Genomic DNA, 22,664 nt, shown 5'->3' with positions numbered 1-22,664 from the left:
GGTGGATGATGAGCAAAATTATATGTTTTAAGAAAATGAATATTTTTTCTATTTTTAGAGAAGGCATGAGGATTCTTTGTTTTTTATCTTATGGCATGTTTAGATAACATTAAAGTTAGTTGAAATTTAATTTATCTTGGAAAGTGATGATTTTGTTTTATTTGGATATTTATTGTGAGGTGGAAAAATATAGATCAAAGAATTAACTTTACACTAATGTAGAAAAATATGTGGAAAAGTTGTTCCCATCTATTAAGGTGTTATTTTGAAAATTTCAGAAAAAATAATTTTAAATTTCTTTTTAAAATATATATTTATTCTTAATTTATTGTATAATATTAAATATAATTACTTATAAGTCTCTAGTTTCTTATTAGTTAGCAAATATAAGACGAGAAAAATTAATTATCAGAAAACTAATTCATAAAAAATTAAATCTCATAAATCAATTTTCTTTTCAATTTTAATACTTCTGAAACAGGGCTTTATATCAAACTAACTTTGGAGCTAGGCTTCGAGCCATCTGGGCTAAGCTTCGGACCAGATTGACAATTAAAATCTAAAGTTAAAAACCAATTCAAAAAGAAATTGGGCAAAAATAACCCAAAAATATCTCACTTTTTGAAGCAAATAAAATAAATAAAGAGCAAACACCCAAAAAAAAAAAAAAAATCATTTTGCATTGACCAAGTTAACACAATATCAATCCACGGTAAATAAGTCCTCAAAACAATTTGCAGAAAATATTATCAGACGAGGTCTGCTTTTACGAGTTCATGAAGCTCATCTCCAAGTCCCTGTATAGCCAGAGCAGGCCTGGCTCAGTGAACTACGAATTACCCGGAAAAAGTTCAAGGAGCAGTTCAAATTTTTGAAGAAAAACATATAATGCATTGGATAGAACAATTTCATTTTGCATTCAACATTCCAAAAGAAGAAATCAGAACTGGAAAGAGAGGAAAATTTCCAGACTTTAGCCATGTAATTTTTAACTGTTTTTCTGCTGTTTCTCGTATAACATTGCCAGACAAGGGCTTGATTTTGGTACAATTGATTAATTTATTTAACCATAACTTTTTCTTTATTACATCAGGTAGAAATAATTGTTAAGCGTAACTATATGAAGAAACAACGTCAACAAATACCACATTATCATAACACATTTTCACTCAATCTCAAGGACAAACAGAAGATGAGAGGCACCGAAACATTATATTGCCGTACCACATATATATACCGAGTTTTTAACGGAAAAATTGGCCATTAGATCCACAAGTATACATTGGTACAGTGGCTTTGCCAACTTTCAAAGGGGTAAAGAAGCTGTCTCGGTTACCTCCTCAAGTCTTGGAACCGAAAGGGGCACCTGAAGATCTTCATTCAGAGGAAACAAATTGCATTGTGCATAATGTGCCATTAGTTGGTCCACAAGCACCAGAGCAACCATTGCTTCTACCATTGGCACCGCTGCACCAACCAAACCAACCACAAGTTAGTACTATCTTTTGACCAACAAGTTCTGTTCTATTTTGTCTTTTCTTTGATCAACATGATGTTGTAGGTGGTAAATTGCACCTGCAAGAAATTACTGAGTGGCTTAAATAAAGTATGACCTAAAATTCAAGGGAAATACCTCGTGGGACAACGCAAGGATCATGACGACCCCTGGCTATTAGATCTATCTCATGTTTATCTCTAGTCACTGTATGCTGCTTCTTCTGGATGAAGATCAGAAAATTACCATAAGAAATCTATGTAATTGAGACTAAAAAAAAATGTAAATACTTGCCACAAAATGCGATGGAAAATCACAGTTAAGTACATAACAAATTCACAAGGTTAAGATTCCAGTGAAAAATGGGAAAATAACAGGAAGATATCAACTAAGTGCATTGTCTATGGTAACAAATACCCTGCACGTGAAAATTTTATGGGAAAATTTTAAATTACTGAATCTTCCAGGTTATATAGCTGTAGTTGAACCAGATGATAATAATAAATATAAACAAGAAGGAACCATTAGAACTTTCCATAATTTTACCACATGATAGTTCTGCAAAATAACTATAGTCTCTCAGGTAGAATGTGCAAAGCAGAAAGTAAACAATTAACATACTAGTGTGTCAGTACGTAGAAAAGAACAGGGATAGAGACATTTGAGACTTACACCAATTGTAGCCGTTGGCTTGAAAGCAATTCTCATGTTTATGATTTCCCCATTGGATAGTCCTCCCTACTTGTCATCATAGATATATCGGTGCTCCAAACTTTTTTCAAGAAAAGACATCTAACAAATGTACTCATTATCTAACAACCACATGAGTTCAGAACAATACCTGTATCCCACCAGACCGATTTGTTCTTGTCCTGATAGATTTATGATCATCAACAAAGAACTCATCATTGTGCTCACTGCCAGTCAAAAAGGTACCTGCAGGGATTGACCAGCAGTTTGAACTCACTCAAAATACAATGCAGGAAGAATATCTATGCAGATAATAACATTTCAAATAATCAATTATTCAGTCCCAGTCCAAATTTAAGAACTTTGAAATGCAAATTTGATCAAAATTAACAAATTAAATAAATCTCAACCTGCAAATCCACTGCCAAATTCAAAACCCTTTGTTGCAGGTAATGACAAGACAGCTTTAGCAAATTCAGCTTCAAGTTTGTCAAAGACTGGCGAACCAAGACCCTGATTTGTAAAAAAAATATTTCAATCCTCCAGGAATTTTTTAACAAAATACCTGTAAAGCATTTAATTAACTTAAAAAAAATATTTTAGATCATGCAACTGCATTAATCCTAAAGGACGTGATGATAACACTGAGACCACATGAATGCATTTATTCATGCATACTAGCTTGGAGATAGAGAAAGTTCTTACACGCGGACAGTTCCGAACAATGCATGTAACAATACCACCAATTGAATCCCCTTTCACCCGGATTTTATCAATGGCATCAATCATCTTGTCCGCATATTCAGGATCAGGGCATCGAACTATATTACTCTCTATCTGGCAATGTATCATGAAAATAATTAGACTATTGACCATTCAGAATCTATTACAAATATGTGCCTCTAATAAAAGACAAAAGAGCATTCAAATATTATGTGCATTCCAATGATTAGTCCAAAAACTTATCCAATGATAAAAAATAGTCTGACATAAAATGATAAGATTCGGCTACATAAATAAACATAATATTGCAATAAATATTCTAACTTGACATATCTACAGATCATTTTCAATGCTCATATAAGCATCTGAAAGAATCTAAAGGCACAGCTTATTAGGATAAAATAATTAAACTTGAGATGATTCTTGAGGTCTTTCTCTTGAACATTTTTTTTTTTTTTTTTTTTTTTGGGTGCTAGGACTAGAAAAGAAATACAGCTTAAAACTTGCTAGTATGATTTTGTGCAGTATTACTCGATGCATGGCTTCACACATACCCTAGTTTAAAGTTAAAATGCAGCATAAGTCTAACAAAATAATGAATGGCAATTCCTTTCATGTGAAACTGATTCAGGGTTACATAAACAAGATTATTAATAGCATCCTCAAGCACCTCAGGAAATGGTACAGCATGTGACTATTTTAAAGTGAGTCAACAAAAATCATAAAAATCATAACTAATGATATTGAAGAACTAAAGTTAGGAATTATATTAATAGCTTATAACTACACATACTGTCTAAATATTATTCAAGAATCGATCATAAAAATCCACATAAGATTTAAGTGGGAACTTTTCTGGCCATGTTCAAGACAATGAATACCATAACAATGAGAATTTATTATCATAAGGATCACCAATAAATTACTAGATAAAAAAACAAAGATCCTATATTCTAACATATAAAGCAATACCTAAAATTAGAAAGTAAGAGTAATGGTACCTGATCAAGTGTCAGAGTATCATGATCAACCACGTCCTGAGGAAGCACAACCTTGTGCACTTGTGAAACATAAGCAAGAACCTTAAAATTTGATAAAGAATAAAAGATATTCAGAATTCTTGAATACACCGAGTAAGAAGTATAGGAAGTGCATAGCATATATTTGCAGTTGCATTCTACCATTAACATAATTAAAATTACAATAGATAAATAGCTTTGAAGATTCCATTCAGAAAATAATTCACTTTGGTGCAAGGTAATAACAAGTATCATGGTCTTCATTAAAATGGTTTGGATTCTATATCAGCCGCTAGATGATACTTTTTTTAGAAGCTATGCAAATTGGTGTGTGGGTAAATGAGAATCTCATCTATTTTGGGAAGACGAGTGGTTGATCAACCAACCTTTTTCATTAACGTTTCCTAGTCTTTATCAATTATTAAGAGAAAAAAATTCATCTATCTGTACTTTGGTTTCTTCAATTAGCCCAATTCCCCAATTTCTTGGAATTTAATTTCTTTGGCAATTTAAATGATAGAGAAGTAGTTGATTTTCTCTTCTCCATTGAGTCTTCTTGAAGAGTGAGTACCAATCCAAATAGGTTTGCGAGGAGAAAGTGGATATTAGATTCAACAAAAGAAATTTCTAGCAAATCCTACTTCCATTTTTGGATTCATGATTTTTCACATTAGTTGGAAAGCATGCGAACCAAATAAGGTTTAAACGTTCGTTTGGCTAGGGCAAGGCAAGCAAAATGATAATGATATGTTACAGAAAACAGGACCTTGTGCTTGTTTGTCCATCTTGGTGTACAACGTGTGGCAAAAACAGTCGATTACAGTGAATCAATCGACCATTTATGCCTTCATCCTTAAATGGCTGCTAACCTACAGTCTTGGTTGGTGGAGGAAGCAGGGTTTGTTAGGGTATCCATCCAATCTTGTTCAGATTAACTAACCGATTAACAAATTTAATGGCTTTGATGGCAGCAAAAAGGGGGAAAATTCATTAGAATTGTGCTACGATGGCTTTGTTTTTGTTTAAAAAAAAAAAAAAAAAAAAAAAAAAAAAAAAAGGGAATTGGAATTTTGACAATAAAAGTCAAGCTGCAAGGATTTTATGGGATTTATCAAGTTTCACGCTTCTTTATGGGCATAATCTTAGAGGGGGTTCGGGATATCCCAATTTCTTTAATCTTCTTGAATTGGAAGGATGTGTAGTCAATGATTTCAGTTTCCTTGAGCATTTCTCACTATCTTTAATATTCTGTAATCTATTATTTTATTAATAAAGAAAAGTTTATTCTGTAATCTATTATTTTATTAATAAAGAAAAGTTTCTATCAAACAAAATTAATTAAAGCTTTAATAGGCACATTTGAACACAGAATTATAAAACTCTGTCATCAAATAAGCAAAAAGAAACAAATGAATTTTCTGTAATCTGTTCTTTTACTAACAAAGTAATGTTTCAATCACACAAAATTAATTAAAGCTACAATATACACATTAGTACAAAATATTATAAAGCTCTTTTAATATCAAATAAGCCAAAAGAAACAAAGGATTTCAAAGTCCAATTACTCCATCAACATGAGCTACATGTAAATAGTAAAGAAGGAAAATCAACTACCATACACACACAGCCACTCGATGATTAGACTTACTAGGGCCTTTCGGGCATTATGTGTAGTAATTAAGCTTAGTATGCAGTGCACTATGCAGACAGCAAAACATAAACACTGAATAAGGCAACACATCAACAAAAACGTGGCTGCACTACATAAAGGAACCAACAACCAGAAAGATCATCTGACACAGTAAATAAACATACCTCAGTTCCAGAGAAGTCCTTAAGGATTTTCTTAGCAACTGCTCCAGCAGCAACTCTTCCAATGGTTTCTCTTGCAGAAGATCTCCCCCCACCCTTCAATATATATTAAGTTTAGGTCTATATAAAAATCCGTAATACGCCAGTTAATATTTCTACTATTAATGCAAAAGACATTACCTGGACTGCTCTGACACCGTACTTCATGTCATAAGTTGCATCTGCATGTGATGGTCTATAAGCTAGCGACATTTCTTTGTAATCCTAAAAAATCCAATGATTTTTAAATGGAAAAATCCTCAAATCGTCATTAAACAATTTCAATTCAATAAGAACACACTCTTATATACATATGGTTGTCTCATAAGCTATACATGTGATAACAAATTAAAAACATACTGTTCTACAATAACTCATAAAGTAACAAAGAAGAATTAACCATTTTATTCATTTCAAAGCCTCTAATTCTATGTACTACAGCTGAACTCGTTTTATCCATAACAGAGCACTAGGGCATCCCAAAGGAGATGTATATGTCTTGACTCCTTACTCATAAGAACATAGATCTATGTTTTAAACCAATAACTGAATAATGATATCCATACCATCAGAATATACAATAAGACCGTAAAGGAGTAATTTGAAAACATGCAAGAAAAATCCAATGAGAAAATGATAAGGGTCCATATGAAATCCTACATAATAAGGCAAACTTCCTCTCAACATTATGTTCTACAGTTTGAGGGGTCTTGTCTGTAAGAGACATCCAACCAAAAATCTGCTCCTAGAACTTAACATTAGTCTATTTAAAGTGGTCCTTGTATAAGTTTCAACTACACAATGACAAGAATTCCACAAAAAGAAAGATCAACCAATTAACCTCCCATACAATTGTTCCCCTTTCAACAGCCAATTAATTATATATCTTCTAGAATTAGATACTTACATGTCCTCTCTGATCAGTATTGGGTACAAATACATGAATTGGTGTCCCAGTAGTCACTCCTGCAGGTAATAGAGCATTTTGAATGTGAGCAACCAAAGATTATCTAACAAAGATCTCTTAGCCGAACAAAAGGCAACAAAAAAAATAAGAAGAAGAAGAATAGAAAAGGAAAAAAACAAAAAAAAAAAAAAAGAAAAGAAAAGAATAAATTCATGCAGAATTTAACCTTCGAAAACCCCTGAGAGTATTTTGCATGTATCAGTCTCCTTCCTTGGGGTGGTAATTCGACTCTGGCCAGGCCTCCTAATTAAAATAACACAAAATTGTCAGCGAAATCAACAACTTTTGCATCAAAAGAAAACCAAAACCCAAAACTATACAAGAGATTATCCATCAATAACAAGGAAGAATTAGTACCAAGTTCAACCATACACAGGTCCAATATGCAACCCAACTACTTGTCTCATCATGCAGAGAACAACACACATCTTATAATATGACAAATTTAGTGCAGACATACTTCCAACCATGCTCAAACTTTAAAATGAATATGACAAAGATTGAGGTGATCAGAAAATTTGAAATACCTTCTGTCAAGGTCCCCTTGCAAATCAGCTTCTGAGAGGGGACGCCTAGGAGGCACTCCATCAATTACACAACCAACACCACCACCATGAGATTCACCATAAGTTGTAACACGGAAATGAGTTCCAAAAGTACTCCCAGCTGCCTGTACCTCTGTATGTGGACAGAGAACATGTCAGAATTATAAGCTCCAACCCACTCAAAACTATCATCTACATTCACACTACATCACATTGACTTACGGACTAAAAATTTATTTTTAACCCATCCTCAATGATCATCAAGTTTGAAAAGCTACCTTGGACCAATAGAAAGCACGAGTGCTTAAAGTTGGGGGTGGACTATTGTACTGGTTTTCCAGGGTCGATGAAAATTCAATATATCATTTGCACACCACACTATTTTGTGAGAAGAATTCACGAGTGTTAATGCGTGTTAAGCTTGAGTTACATTATTGATTCTATTCCCTGTCACTTTAAATTTCAAGGACAGTAAAAACCATACATGGACTTTGATGCTATCCGAGATGTCTACATTATATCTGTCAGTTTAGTTGAATTCATAGTTTCACATTTCATCGGTTACAACCATTATACTTAATACTTATTGGGTGAAATTAAAAATAAATAAAAAAAAGTAGAAATGATCATATGTTTTAACATATGAAATTGCTAAAAAAGTAGCACTGTCAAAGTAACTGAAATATTAAGGACACAACACATGGAATGTAACAAGACAAGTTGTAAGCTACAAGGGTTTGACCTCAGAGTCTCTTTCTCCCGTTTCATGAATCTCTTTCTCTGGTTCCATATTAGATTAGTGTTGTTCCCATATAGTCAAAGTTATTAAAATGTAGGCCAACATTAGTTTCTATTCCGCCAGTACAACAGGTTTTCTGCCCGATTCATGAATCCACCTCATTGTCATTTCTTCAAAGCTACATATACAATGCTTGAATTTGGTTTATCATTACCAGACAACCTACAAGTGAGGGTGTGTTTCAAGCATGACATCATTGTCCAGATTGCTTCTATAACACGTTTAACCCTTTGGAAGAAAATGGAAAATTAACAAAGTGTGAAATCACTGGAAAATTGCAGGTCACAAGAATCTACAAGTAATTATATAGAAAATAGTATGGTCCAGCAAAAACCCATTTCTATTTAAAACGGGAGGGTAAGCTAACATCTAGCTATCAACGAGTTTTTGCCATAATGATTTCAAAATTAGCAGCATTGAACAATATGCAAAGGATCTAGAATCTGATTCTTCTCAAACCCATTTCAATTTTCACCTAGCCAAACAATTCCCTTCAATAAAATTCCCAACAATCACACATACCACAAGGCATTGAGCTCAACAGCAATTAAAAATGGTAACTTTAACACACAGAATGAAAAAGAAGAAGAAGAAAGACTCACGGAGCTTCTTGAGAGTTCTTGGGCGGATTAGGAACTGAATAGAGGGGGTTCGAAGATCAGAGGGCATAGAACCCAAGCCGGATAATCCATCGGTTGGTGAAGCACCGAGAAATGGCTTCGAAGATAGCGACGAAGACGCCATTGAGAGGCCAATAGCTTAGCGTGCCAACACCACAACGAAAACTCTCAGAAAGAAGAAGAAGAAGTTGGTAAAGAAGAAGGGGTTGGTGTTGCAGCAAATAGCAAACGGGGTTGGTGGGTACGGTGCGTTTGGGCAAAATATGGTTATATGGAAAATATAAGCCAAAAATCAGTTCTCACCTACCTACCTGCCTGGTTTTTGCATGCTTATCACTAAACTGGTATTTTTTGTTTGTCGCAATTTCTAATTCTAGGCTACAAATTTTTAAATTAACTTGTTAATTTTTAAATGCCTTATTGGTTTTTCTTTTCCCCAAAAAAAAAAATAATAATAATAATAAAAATAATTAAAAATTGAAACTTATGGATTTTTTTTTTAAACTTTTAAAAAGACTAAAATGCCCATCAACTTTCTAAGATTATTTTGTCTCCCCATTCTTGATTCAATGATTCCTTGTTCCTGTTTTCACCCAAAATTTAAAATAAAATAAAAAAGATTCCCTGTCTCTGCAAAGTAATTTTGGAAAGATTAGAGGATAGGGAAAGAAAGAGGGAGCGGGAGAGGGGGAAAAAAAAAGTGGAGAGAGAAAATGATAGAGGGGTATTTCAGTAATTTTGATATCTAAAAATTGTTAGATATGTAAATTTTTTAAATTTATGCTACCAAGCCTGTCGACGTTCAAATATATTGATTTCTTCTCTTTTTCTTCTTTCTATAATATTATTATTATTATTACGTTTTAGGCAAGTTGGGTGGAATGGTATGGTGGGTGTGGTAGGTGGTGACTTCTAAGTAAGAGAGATGTGGTGCAGCTATATATAATTTGACTTCGTAAAAATAATTTAATTAGCAAATCACTGTTTATTAATATATTTTAACAAATATATATATATATATATATATTTAAGAGAGATAATATATGTTTTATGTATTGGTTCATAAGTTGGTGTATAAAAAAGGGTAAGTAAAAAAATTAGCCAATTAATCCGAGCAAAAATAACCCAAAAAAAAAAAAAAAGGAAGGGTACAAATAACAAGAGTTAGTGTGGTTTGAGGTTGATAGGAAGCAATGGGTTTAAACGAATAATTGTTGGATAGCTAGACAGACAGCCAAAAAATAAAAAATAAAAACTTTCAGCATGCATTTATCTCTTACAATTATGTATGTATATTTTATCAATTTCAAAAGGAGTGGGAAAGAAGAATTACAATGTCCTGGGGATGAACAGATTATCATTATCATCCCAGTTTGGCAGCAAATGCCAAAAACAACAAAAAATCGCTTTCTCATCATTTTCATATGGAATACAATAAGCAAAGCCTTTCACTTTTACTTTCCTATCAAGTTTTTCTTCTATGACTACCAACTTCTGCAAACAAGAGTAAAATCTAAAATCTGCAAAAAAGTGTATGACAATTTTAAGTAAATTCCATAACAGCTTTTGCTGGTGCACTTGTTTTCAAAATCATCTCATCGTACTCATCTTCAGGATTTGATAAAGCCACAATCGCCCCTCCTGCTCCTATTGAAGCTTCACCCTCATGTATAACAATGGTTCTGATCACTATATTCAGATCAAATGTATGGTTGTATGAGAAAAATCCAATGGAACCCGAGTAGATACCTCGTGAACTGCTTTCGAGAGAATCAAGAAGCTCCATTGATCTCAACTTTGGTGCCCCTGTCATTGAACCACCTGGAAACGCTGCTCTTACACAATCAATTGCATTTACATCAGCTCGCTTTTTCCCACGAATTGTACTGACCATTGTATGGACTGTGGCATATGATTCCACGTCCATAAAATTAGGCACATGAACAGAACCAGGGTCAGATACACGTCCAAGGTCATTTCTTAGAAGATCAACAATCATCAGATTTTCAGCCTGATCTTTTTCACTGTTGAGAGAGCAGGAGAGAGAGTTAGTTTGGAGTGTAAAGGAAGATCTGAACTAATATTTTCAAGACTATAATGTGTGTGTCAATATTGTTTCAGTGAGTTTAGGAGATGTTGAATGTGAAATGCATCAACTATGGTGTACAACAATTACTTGAAGAAGACTTAATCAACCACGGTGCATATCCAATCACTTCAACAACCAGAAACTTTCAAGAGAGTTAGAATGAAAATATGGAATATCTTTCATATACAAAAAGAAGATTTAAGGTGATCCATTCTAATTGTTTGACATATAAGCACTCCAAATTATTATCAAGGTAGATGATGCCAACCAAATTGTTAATGATCAGTATATTAACAGTAAGGCAAAGTAATTTTAAAAACAGGAACAAGGCTATTTTCAGAAAACCCATAATCTCTGGTAACAGAGTAGCAAGATGGGGAATATTACATTTGAACTCAAATATTTTCATCGTAATGAAAGATATGCAGCAACAGATTTTTATGCTATTGACCAAGCAAAGATCAAGTTACCTGTATTGCAGCTGTCGCTTGCGTCTTTCATCTTCCTCTTGTGTTGTACCACGAGCTATGGTACCCTTAATGGGCTTAGCTTCCAATATGCCATTTCTATCCAACCGCAGGAACCTCTCTGGAGACGAACAACATATGGACAGGTTTTCCCCTGAAAAATTAAGCCACGCAGCATATGGTGCTGGATTTTTTTCTCTCAGGTGAAGGTAAAGTCCTAGTGAATCTATTTCTCCAATTCTCTTTCTAATCTGAGTCGTGAGACACAATTCATAACTTTCTCCATCTTTAATGTATTCCAGACACTTTTCAATGTCTTTTATATAGTCGTCTCTGGATCTATCAGCAACAAAACCCCCCTTATCTGGGAATGACCTTAATGCCTGTATAGCACGTTCCTCTCTATCTTTTTTAATGGAAGCTTGCAAGCTGAGAAGTTTCTCTTCTGTAATATCCAGCCATGGTGTTGATGTAGTTGTGAATTCTTCATGTAAAGACATAATGTAAACATCATCATTGTAGTGATCAATAACTAAGAGATTATCAGCAAAGAAAAAACAAGCATCTGGTGTTCTGGATTTATGGCGATTCGATACCATACCACATTCAACTTTTAGGTTATACCTGCATCACAAGAAAATTAATAAATATTAGCCCATCTAGGATACTTGATAAGTGTATAAGAAAAATCTAAACAGTGATCTCAATAGAGAGAGAGAGAGCTAGGAGCTACAGGCCCTATGATATGTCATATGACTATCAGACCCCTAAAAAGAATAAAACAAGGCACAACTATTCTAAATGGAAATTACATCACTTTCTCATTAAATTTTTTTTCTACAATTCACTAAGTGAAGCAATTTTCAAAATGAACATTAGCCAACAAAGAATCTGGAGATGGTTATTAGACTCATCATACAGTTGCTTTGGGTGTGCAATTAATTATATGACAAACTAGTAAGGAAATCTAACCTAGATTAAAGTACAAAAGAAGATCAAAAAGAGATTTAAACTCATTAATAACAAAAACTCATGTAGTCCTTCAAAAGAATTTGTCATCTACAATGGAGACATTTGTTACACGAGAGAAAGAATAGAGGCTTAAAGCACATTGGATGGAAGAATTTGGTGTTAAGAAAACTCTTTTCTACAATAAATTGAACCCCAATAGAGCTATTCTCCATCATGTGGAGAAAGGAATGAATATGATTGAAATGAGAAAAAGTAACCTTAACTTTTCAGGATTAAAGGTAAACTGGGGATTCAAGAAATGAGAGAAATTCACTTTCATTTGCAATGTGTTTTTAAGAAAGTTATGATAGGTACAGACTATGCGGATGACTGACAAGTTCAACATGGCATGCATCTTCACAAACATTTGGAGTCAACCTGGACTTCCGAATGCCAAAAACATGCATATTCCATCATGCTCTTGTAGCATCAGCAATTAATTTCTTTGTTCCATCTTCATTTGTTATCCAAGATGTTATTTTAATTACTGCAAGTATAATTCACTTATAAATTCAACGGCAAATATTCATGATCCATTAATGTGCTTAACACAAACAGAGAGAAACTCGATGTTGTGAAGACCCTTAATAGGATTCATGCCTGGCACTGGTGTGGAAAATTGGTCACTAACCTGTTAGTCACACTACTAACTTTAACACAGAAATATAAACGTTTCTGGCATAAAAGCTACAAAGGATGATAAAATGATATTAAAAGCCATAATGAAAATAATGGAGGAACTTCCTTGGTGAAAGGAGGGAGCATTTGATTAGTATTCCAATTCACCCAGATTTCTAGTCCCCTAAAGCAGCAGAGAACGAGCAGAACAATGCTAAAAGAAGAAGGCAGCCAATAGAAACATGGGTAGAGTTGAAAAGATAATTCACAATCACTATTTTATAAAAGATTAAGTTGTACGTGAATAGTTGTCTGCATGCTATTAGAACAGAAAGGGATTTCTGTAATAAGGAACACTAAATAAAAACGAAAAAGTGGTTCACCACTATCATAATCATAAAACTTAAATGCATACCCAATGTAACCAATATATCCACCATAGAACTCAAATGGCAATCCTTCGTAATCTTTTTCTTCATAATGAAATAACAGGAGCTCCTAAATATAAATCAATAACCATAAAATTACTGGTTTACCCCAAAAAAATGAACAAGAAAAAAGTACTAATTAAAACTTAATCCTGGAACCTTGTGAAAGCTATCAAAAAAATAAAATAAAACAAAATAAAATATAACCATAAATTGCAAAATATTTTTCTATAAAACAGAATTATTAAAAGAATGAACAAAAAATACATTGATTAAAAAAAAAAAAAAATCATTAATTACCTTTTTCAAAAAATCAAGAAAACCATCTTCCAAAAATGTTTTCGTGGCAGAACCTTGAGAATCTTCAACTGATAGATAACCTCCACCTTTTGAAGCCATATCACTGTAAATTGTAAGTATGTCACTTTCATTTAAAGTGAAAAAAAACTTGCATAGTTCTACAACAGAGTAAAAAGTTCTCCAGAGTAATACACCATATGGAAAAACAGCACCATCATGTTAAAGACACAAAGTCTTAAAACCACATGAAAATGTTCAAAGCAAAAAGGAACTCAAAAAATTTTTTTTAAAAGAAAGTATATTATGCTAAATCTTTCTGAATTTACAATTTGGATTAACCTTTCATCAGACAATCTAAAGGTCACTTGCTTCCAAAGAGATCCACCTCTTCCTCCCATGAACGAAAAGCGTGCTCTTCCCTGAACATTAAAGATAAGACAAAACATAAGTACATATTTCCACCTCAATAATAGCAGAATCATATTAACAAGACCGAACAAAAAGCTTCTTAATCCCATCAACAATCAATTCAAACCTTTTTAACCAAAAATAAAAATAAAAATAAAAATACTTACATCATTTTGCTAAAATGATTGCAATCCAGTTGTTTATATAAATTATAGGTCAAGTTTGAATGTCAAATTACATTTTATTTCCACTAAGTCATGATATTGCTCCAGTTAATCTAGCTTGAGACCTTCAATTTTCATCATTTCTATTTAGAAATTATGCAGTAATTTTCCACTTGACAGGAGACAAATTCCTGATGAAGCAGGCAAAACTTGCCATTCCTTACAAGACTTATGACAACTTATTAGGTAGTATATTGGTAAGAAAACAACAACTTTGAAACTACAGATTTAAAAACTTATCGAAAAATGTTTAATCAGTATGAGGAGGCAATAAGAAATCAAAACCTTTTCTGTTGAGGAACTGTCCAACCAAAAGGTGTTTTCAGCTTTGTGATGTCCAAACAATTCACAAAATATGTTTCTTGCTCCACCAACTTGACCCGCCAAGTGATCAAATTTCCTCCACTTCAACTTCAGATATTTGACACCAATGATTGGATTTGAAACATTTACCATATCAAATGCACCAAAACACCTCTTATCTAGCATTAACTGGCCACTACTAGAAGCTTCCTTGTATAATTGATCATCTGCACCATTTACTACTTTCCTATGTCCAGGAATTTCTGTAAACAGTCCATTAGCATGTGGCACCTGCATGCGTGCTAAAAAAATTTACTGCTCAGAGATTTACGGGAAGTGTTTTTTCTAGAAAAAATACAAAGGAAAAAATGTGAAATTGTGAAAAGTCATATGGTTTAGACAGGGAGCCCACAGGGTTATCAACTCCAAAGAACATGTTAAACATGTAGTAATACTGGAGGTCTAGCATCTCCGAGATTCCAAAAATTGAAGTTTTACATGCTTTTCAAGTATGCTATATAGTTTTTAATCAGAATATAATGTTCTAAGTGTTAACCGCAAATGAAAGACCAAGGAAAAATAAAAATATTTTAAAAGAGCTCTAGTTTACCAGCATAATGAAACCTCCTTTGTTTAATAATTGAAGGCTTCAATCTCTTCCAGTAATCCTCTGTAATCTCTCTAAAGTTCCTGAATATTTGCCTTCCGTGACAGCTTGCAACACTCTCTGGATGAAACTGAGGTCACATAAATAATCAATAGAGTACCAGAATAGAAAGAGCCATGAGTGTGACCATTAGAAACAAATGTCCAAGCAGCACACCTGCAGACCATAATGAGGCCTGGTAGAATGCATGATACCCATAAGAACCTTTCTTCTTTGCACTCCATTAGAACAGCTGAGTGGCCAAGAACTTCCATTCTTTAGATTTGTTGAAAACGAATCAGCAGAAGCATCTGCAGGAACATCAGACTTCTGGGTATGGTGAAAAGAAAGTGCACCAGTGGAAACTGTCCATGCTATAGGAATCAGTTCCTTTGGGAGCGTCTCAGCATCTATAACAAGAGAGTGATATCGAACCACCTGAAATTAGTTAAAACTAACAGGATTAAGAGAGATATTCGTGAGTAGTTGCTGCATATGGTGGCTGCAAAACCACATTAAATTTAAAAGAAAGCATCATCAACCTTTTAAGATTTTCAAATATTAAAGATTACCAAAAATGATTAATTGATGTATCAATGAAAACTATTGATATTGGAATATGGGAACAAAGGGAAAGACAAATCAATAGACCTTATAATGTTGATGGAAATTGCTAAATAAGATGGATATATGCAGATATTATGGGTATATCAGTGAAAATATTTAAAGTACCAGCAGGAAGCTAGGTTCAAAGGCTAGCTGTTTTAACCCAATATCCATCAGCTTGTCAGTTTCCACTGAGATTGATAGATATATTGGTAATAATATTTATCAATATTTAAACTTAATTTTTCAGATATTACAAGTTAAAAACTCTTTCCAATTCTAACCTTAAATCCTGAATCTTTGCCAGAGGGAATATCATGAAAAAGTTCGCATCCATCATGCTCAATTTCACTGAAAGGAAAAAGAGAGCGGTAAAGTAGATGAGAAACAAAATCCCAAGCCTACTGGGAAAACAAAAGGAAAACACTGCACCAAAATTCAATTAAAATTAAATTACAAAAGCATGTTACCAATCAATAAGATTGAGAATTTGGCAAAGATAGTCCACAATAAACTGAACAACTTCATAAAATTTAACCATACCTCAAGCGGCCATGGATTGGTTCATATGCATGTACAACCTTTGCACCATGTACGTAACCTAAGGCCTGTCCATTAAAGGCATTAAGGAGAAATATGAAATGATATCATGCTAAAATTGTCATGTTTAAAAGGTGATCAGGAATAAAATGGAATACTGGATAAAAGGCTCCTATGATTATGTCCCCCAGTTCTGGTTTAATTTAATTTTTATCATGCAACTTTTGGTACATACATATAAAAATACTTAGAGAAAACAATGCTAAAATGAGAATATTATTCTTGTGAGTTTATTACAATCCCAAAACTACTACTGGAAGTAATTGCATATTAATATGCAAGTTATTAAGAAATCTCAATGTATTTATGTTAGAAAGCTCCCCAGAAAGAGAAGAGAGAAGAACCACAAGGAGGCATCAATGAAAATAGAACTTCTTGCATAAAACACTTTAGTTAGCATGAAAGCCAATATGCTTCAACATAACAAGAACAGTGATCTTTAAACTTCTGGATTAAAAAACCACAAATATGAAAGGAAAAATTAGGATGACCATCAAAGCAGATTTTACATGCAGAACAAATCAACAAACTTTCACAGTTCCTGCAATCCATTATGTAGCTTGATGTTGCATTACAGCTCAGGACCTTAAGGCTCAGGTTAGATAACAAATGGAAAAGTTATGGATTCCATCAATGGCCACTAGAAAATCTAAATTATGTGTTTAAAGTATTACCAAAAACACATACACGTATGTTGATCAGAAATAACAGGTAAAGATGCGCAATGAACATACCTGATGTCCAAGGCAAACACCCAATATGGGGATATCCCAACACTCCTGAAGCAGCCGAAGGCATATACCTACAAGATTCATTTAATTTCTGTTAAAATCATACTCAACTACAAAAAGTCCCAAGTAATTAAGATTGTATTTCAAAAAAAAAAAAAAAAAAGTCTCTACTCCATAGAGCTTAACTTTGTCATTTAAGCAGTATCAATAAAAGATATAAATGAATGGTAAACTATGACTTCAATCAGATGACCATTCCAACCAAAAAATCTCAAGAAAAAACTTTGGTAAAGAGTCAAAACACAAAACAACATAACTCCTAAGCCACTAGGAAATGCAACAAGAAATGACTGGCTGCCACTACAATTACATCACCATTTTATGAAAAAAAATTTCTTAAGCCATGTGTTGATAATCATTATTCTCTGGAACAAAGATGTAAAAAGAACATGTTTTGAAGAAATCTGATAGCAGAAAAATCCTTCCCAAGGAAGCAATCCATGTGAAGGCCAAAATTGGACATGATATCGAATTCGTAACTTCTAAAGAAAAAGATCAAAAATTACAAATTCATGTTTTGGCATTTGATAGAATTATATTGCTCTATTTACAAATGTTAATCAGGTTCAATGCTCTCCAGGGTATAACATAATAAAATTAGCTATCCAGTATAGATCCTACAGCAGCAAAATAAAATGAATAGAGCCTGCTAATTAAGCTTCCTCCATCTACTTGAGCATCAATCAAATTGAAGCATAATAAAAAATATAGTCACTCTCCCTCCCTTCCATGACTGAAAGAGAGAGACCGATATAGGGGGTTTGACTAGTACATTATTGTGCTTGTATTCGTTACTTTTTGAACAACCTTCTCTGCTACCATGGAGAATATTACAGCAGAAACATAAAAAAATAAAATAAAAAATAAAAAAAGCATAATTTCTGACTCTCACCAATGTCAGCCGGACATGTTGGAGAACCAGGCCCAGGGGATATAACTACACTGTCAAATGCATTTTCTTCATACAGGTAGTGGTAGAAATCTCCCCAAGTCCACTCATCATTTCGCACCACGACTGGAGGCACTGCAACAACAACAAGCCAAAAAGACAGTGTAAAAACAGTTGATACCCAATTATTACAGAGCCAAAAAGACAGTGTAAAAACAGTTGATACCCAATTATTACAGAAGTTCTTAGTCAACCTTAATCATGTATGCACTAATATCAACTTAATGTATGATCCTCCCATGTGCTGCTCTAATTGTCTATACATATTGTTTTTTCTTTCTTCTTTCTTCTTTTCTTCCAACAGATATACTGTTAGGCAACCTAACTGCCTTTACAGCTAATAAGGTAGAACTTTCTCATAAGGGAACTAGCTCGTTTTCAACTCTGCAAATCTATTGCACCGGTAAAGGTAACATGTAATGCAACAGTTCTTACTTGTTACACTAATTAAGTAAACGTAAAATGCAGTGACAAATAAAATTTCACCTTTTGTAAAAAGGCATACATGGAATACCAGATAGGAATAAAAACAAAAGAAAACAAAACAGTAAGAACTCTCGCTTAATTAACATGTACGACAGGGCTTTAAAATTGTTCATTATACTGTTTGGGCTCTTATAAATGGCTTGCTGAGATTTATGAACATTAAACAATTAGACATTTAATATTCAATTCTCTACCTTATCTTGTGTCGAAGTTCTCAGAAAAGTAACAAGCAATACTGGAGAGAATTTACATTACATGTACAATACAAACGATACTTCAAGGAGGCACATAAATAACAACTAGCTGATCCTATATAAAAAAAGAATAACAACAATACACAAATATGAAGAATTCAAGTGCAGGGAAAAGGTTCATAAATCATAGGATGACCTACAATAGGAGATCAAGGTATTTAACAGAACAAATTTATAAAATGTGTTTTAACGACTTGTAAGAGGCACATATGAGACAGAGAACTTACGCCCATTAATGACAGACAGCTCCTGGTAAATATTGTATGTGTAGCTATCGTAGTTGTCAATCAACAATGTCCTTACAAATTTTAGCTTCTGACTCTGCTCATCTGGTTGTTCCTTTCCCACAAAAGGCTCTTTTAAGTGCCTAGGCATCAAATTGCTCGACATCACCATCTTTCCAGCATCTTGATTAGATAATTGAACAATGTCCTTTTTAACGGCGTTATCAATTCGTAGAGAAGGTTTGGATGCTATTGCATGAATGTCGGTAGATCTTAAAGCATCAACATAAGGATATCTAAGCTCAGGAGATGAAGAACAAAGAGTGAAATTCATCTTTTGCTATGAGGCAGAACGCCAAAAATTAGATATGAGAGCTCACAAACCCACCCTGTATATAATAATTCTGCAAAAGACAAAAGGTAAACAATAAGATTCACCACCAGACCCAGGCCCATTAACAGCTTATATACGAAGTTGAATCCATTTTTATTTGAATCAAGGAGACAACTTTTGAGGTATCCTGAAGCTGAACCATAATGTTATTACCAAAAAAGGAAAAAGTAGCTAAACCGCAATCTAGAGACCAAACCCAATATCAGAAATTCTCAACCACTTACAAATAGACGACACCATTTATAGCCAGACAGCACAATTTTATTTATTTATTTTTATTTTATTTTTGCTTTTATCGCAAATCAAAAAGAGTAGATTTTACACCATGACATCAACAAACTCTGATAATGAAACAACACCCAGTTGAAAGAAAACAGGTCAGGTTGATAAACTTTTGAACCCCGAGAATCATATTCAAAACCCATTAAGTGAGCGAACATATATAAATATATATATATATATATATATATATATATACACCTTTTTACAAATTACAAATATTGTTCCCTCTCTTTCAAAATAATTCAGCATGGCTTCAGATTCCAAACTCTGGTATCTTATTTAATTGGAGTACAAAACCATTCCACTTTATTGATTCCTAAGACTGAAAACAGAATCTCCCTCCAAAGAAGGGGAGGTAAAAAAAAAAAAAAAAAAAAAGGCAGATTCTTTGACCAGCTGGAGAAGAAAATTGCTCACGCACATACAAGTATATGTATAGAACTATATTTCCACATATACATGCACACATACAAACTTATATATATATATAAGACATGAGAACGTAAATAATGAATACTTTTGCAAGCTAACCTCGGAGCAATGAATTTCGATAGACAGGAATATTGTGGATGGGAAGGGCGGCAGATACGGACCGAGAGAGAGAGAGTTTTGGATCGGGTGGGAAGGAGTATGGTGGAGAGGAGCCAAACACGCCATTAAAAAAGGCATGGGATGGGACCCACACCAAGTCGATACGGACACCGAAGACCTTAGATTCGGTTGGACCAGTCGCCGATGGTCCCCACAAATTTGGTTGGAATCAGAATATATTAACTCAAAGTATTTGTTTACCCACCTTCACTCTTTACTTTTGGTTAGGTTATGATTCTGACATACTTTGTTTGGCAGCCGGGAATCTACGTTCACTTTCTTTTCCCGCTGCCAGTGGACGGTGTTATTACCACGGTAGGTTTCTCTCCTGCCACTGTACTATGAACATCTGCAATTCCTATTTTACCCTTTAGTTATTAAAAAAAAAAAAACAAAGTATGGTCTAATTCCAAATCACTACCTCAGAAAATTTCTAACATTTCATAAAAACCCCTTACTTACCGTTACCTGCACCATCCAAAAACAAAAAAAAAAAAATATATATATATATATAAGAGCTATAGTGCCCTTAAAACTTTATTAATAAAAATAAAAGAAAATTATAATAAAAATAATTATTTTGTTTCATATGGTTTTTTGAAACAAAATAATATTATCTCTTTATTTATTTATTAAATCAATAATCTGTTTCAAAAAAAATTAAACCAACATTCACTTAACGAATACAATGATTAAATTATAGTTTAAAATACTTTAATGCAGCCTTTTTATATATTTAATACATCAATTTAATAAATAATTGTTTAAAATTTTTGTGTATTCTAAATTGATTTAAAAGAAAATTATAATAAAAATAATTATTTTGTTTCAGATGGTTTATCTAAAACAAAATAATATTATCTCTTTAATTTATTTAATCAAATCAATAATCACTTAACCAAAATAATAATTAAATTACAGTTTAAAATATTTAAATACAGCCTAATCAATTTAATAAATAATAGTTTAAAATTTTTAGATATTCAAAATTGATTTGTTAAATTTAGTTATGAATTAGTAATTCATCTTTATTAAAAAAAAAAAAGTCATAATTCATAAATTTCAATATCGGGCAATTTCAAAAATGGAAAAGAATCTGAATAGAGTTATATTATTTTATTAAACAAAAATCTATTTTGATAAATATTGGATTATTATTTAAAACATAAAATCCGATCCATTGATAAAATTCAATTAAATTATGAAAGATGATTTTTAATTTAATAAAATAAGATAGAGCTTTATATTTATATCTTTTACACAAAGAGCTAGATTTTGAACTTACCCATTTGAGCGTTTGGGGTAAAGATCAACAATGGCGGTGGAAGACCCTTCCATAACCTGCAATAGCCTTTTCCCCTTTATAACTCATTCGCATAGGATTTTTACCCAAAAAATTAAAAACTCACTCGTCACCATTTTTTGATTGTTGGAAGGAGAGGAAAGGACGACGGGGGCTAATGTAGGATGAATGAGAAGAAGCAAGATAAGGTGCATTTTGGCCATTTAATTATTAGGTCCATATGTGGCAATAATTGCCACAATGCCACATTGTTTTTTTCATATATATATATATATATATATATATATATATTATACAATAAGATTTAAGTAGGTCAATATTACTTTATTAAATTAAAATTCATTTTTAACAACTATTAAATTTTATCAATTAGTCAAATTTTATCTTTTAATTGAAAATTATAAATTTGAAATGCTTCAAAAATTCATAAAAATGGCCATTAAATAATTAAAATCTATAAATGAAAAAAAAAATTAAGCAATAAGCTAAAAAATTTTAAAAAATCAACAAAAATGCAAGCAGCAATTAAAGGTGATTTTTAATTGAGCACACAAAATTTTCTCTCTGGCCCATTTTAGATTAATACTTAATAAAACTGATCCCCAGAAATACCCTTAATTTATTAGGTCTATATGTGGCAGTAATCTAACCGGTTTATATATATCTATATCTATATATATATATATATATATATATCATATTTTGATGCAACTTTGGACAAATATTTTAAATAATTAATATCTTCAATTTATTTTGGGAGACATGATAAAATAAACAAAAAAAATTGAGATCCATCTGTTTGCTTTTTCATGTTAATCCTCTAATTATTATTTGTATTTTTTACTTTTAGGCTAAATTACACAAAACCCTCTAAACCATTGCCTACTTACAAGAAAGTCTCTCATCTTAGTCCATTTAAACTATAAAAAAAATACTTTCAAGTAAAGACAGTTATGATTCAAATCACTATATTATCCTCAT

At 32.7% G+C, this 22,664-nt stretch overlaps 2 protein-coding genes across 3 annotated transcripts; both read right to left on the bottom strand.

The window, feature by feature from the left end:
- Positions 1 to 982: 982 nt before the first annotated feature.
- Positions 983 to 9,065, bottom strand: LOC107413643 (chorismate synthase, chloroplastic). Its single transcript, XM_016021653.4, has 13 exons — positions 8,692 to 9,065; positions 7,273 to 7,423; positions 6,912 to 6,988; positions 6,686 to 6,744; positions 5,920 to 6,003; positions 5,743 to 5,835; positions 3,910 to 3,990; positions 2,891 to 3,022; positions 2,596 to 2,698; positions 2,337 to 2,431; positions 2,168 to 2,233; positions 1,634 to 1,718; positions 983 to 1,467 (listed from the first exon to the last, which is right to left on the bottom strand). Exons 1-13 carry the CDS (start codon positions 8,831 to 8,833, stop codon positions 1,307 to 1,309), a joined length of 1,329 nt encoding a protein of 442 aa, XP_015877139.3. The 5' UTR covers positions 8,834 to 9,065; the 3' UTR covers positions 983 to 1,306.
- Positions 9,066 to 9,951: 886 nt separating this feature from the next.
- LOC107413642 (aminodeoxychorismate synthase, chloroplastic) lies at positions 9,952 to 21,835 on the bottom strand. 2 transcript variants are annotated; one of them, XM_016021651.4, is made up of 15 exons: positions 21,666 to 21,835; positions 20,321 to 20,738; positions 19,117 to 19,517; positions 18,093 to 18,224; positions 17,144 to 17,211; positions 16,353 to 16,417; positions 16,094 to 16,160; positions 15,381 to 15,641; positions 15,168 to 15,294; positions 14,540 to 14,859; positions 13,962 to 14,041; positions 13,623 to 13,725; positions 13,310 to 13,392; positions 11,269 to 11,889; positions 9,952 to 10,733 (listed from the first exon to the last, which is right to left on the bottom strand). In XM_016021651.4, the coding sequence occupies exons 3-15, from the start codon at positions 19,445 to 19,447 to the stop codon at positions 10,253 to 10,255; spliced, it is 2,739 nt and encodes a 912-aa protein (XP_015877137.3). In that variant the 5' UTR covers positions 19,448 to 19,517; positions 20,321 to 20,738; positions 21,666 to 21,835; the 3' UTR covers positions 9,952 to 10,252. The 2 variants fall into 2 exon arrangements, with proteins under 2 accessions (XP_015877137.3, XP_015877136.3); XM_016021650.4 differs by having other exon boundaries at positions 20,321 to 20,729.
- Between the last annotated feature and the right edge of the window lie 829 nt (positions 21,836 to 22,664).

This window comes from Ziziphus jujuba, chromosome 8 (genome assembly GCF_031755915.1).
Source record: "Ziziphus jujuba cultivar Dongzao chromosome 8, ASM3175591v1".
In the NCBI taxonomy this organism is placed as follows: Eukaryota; Viridiplantae; Streptophyta; class Magnoliopsida; order Rosales; family Rhamnaceae; genus Ziziphus; species Ziziphus jujuba.
This window is presented reverse-complemented; position numbering and strand designations above follow the sequence as displayed.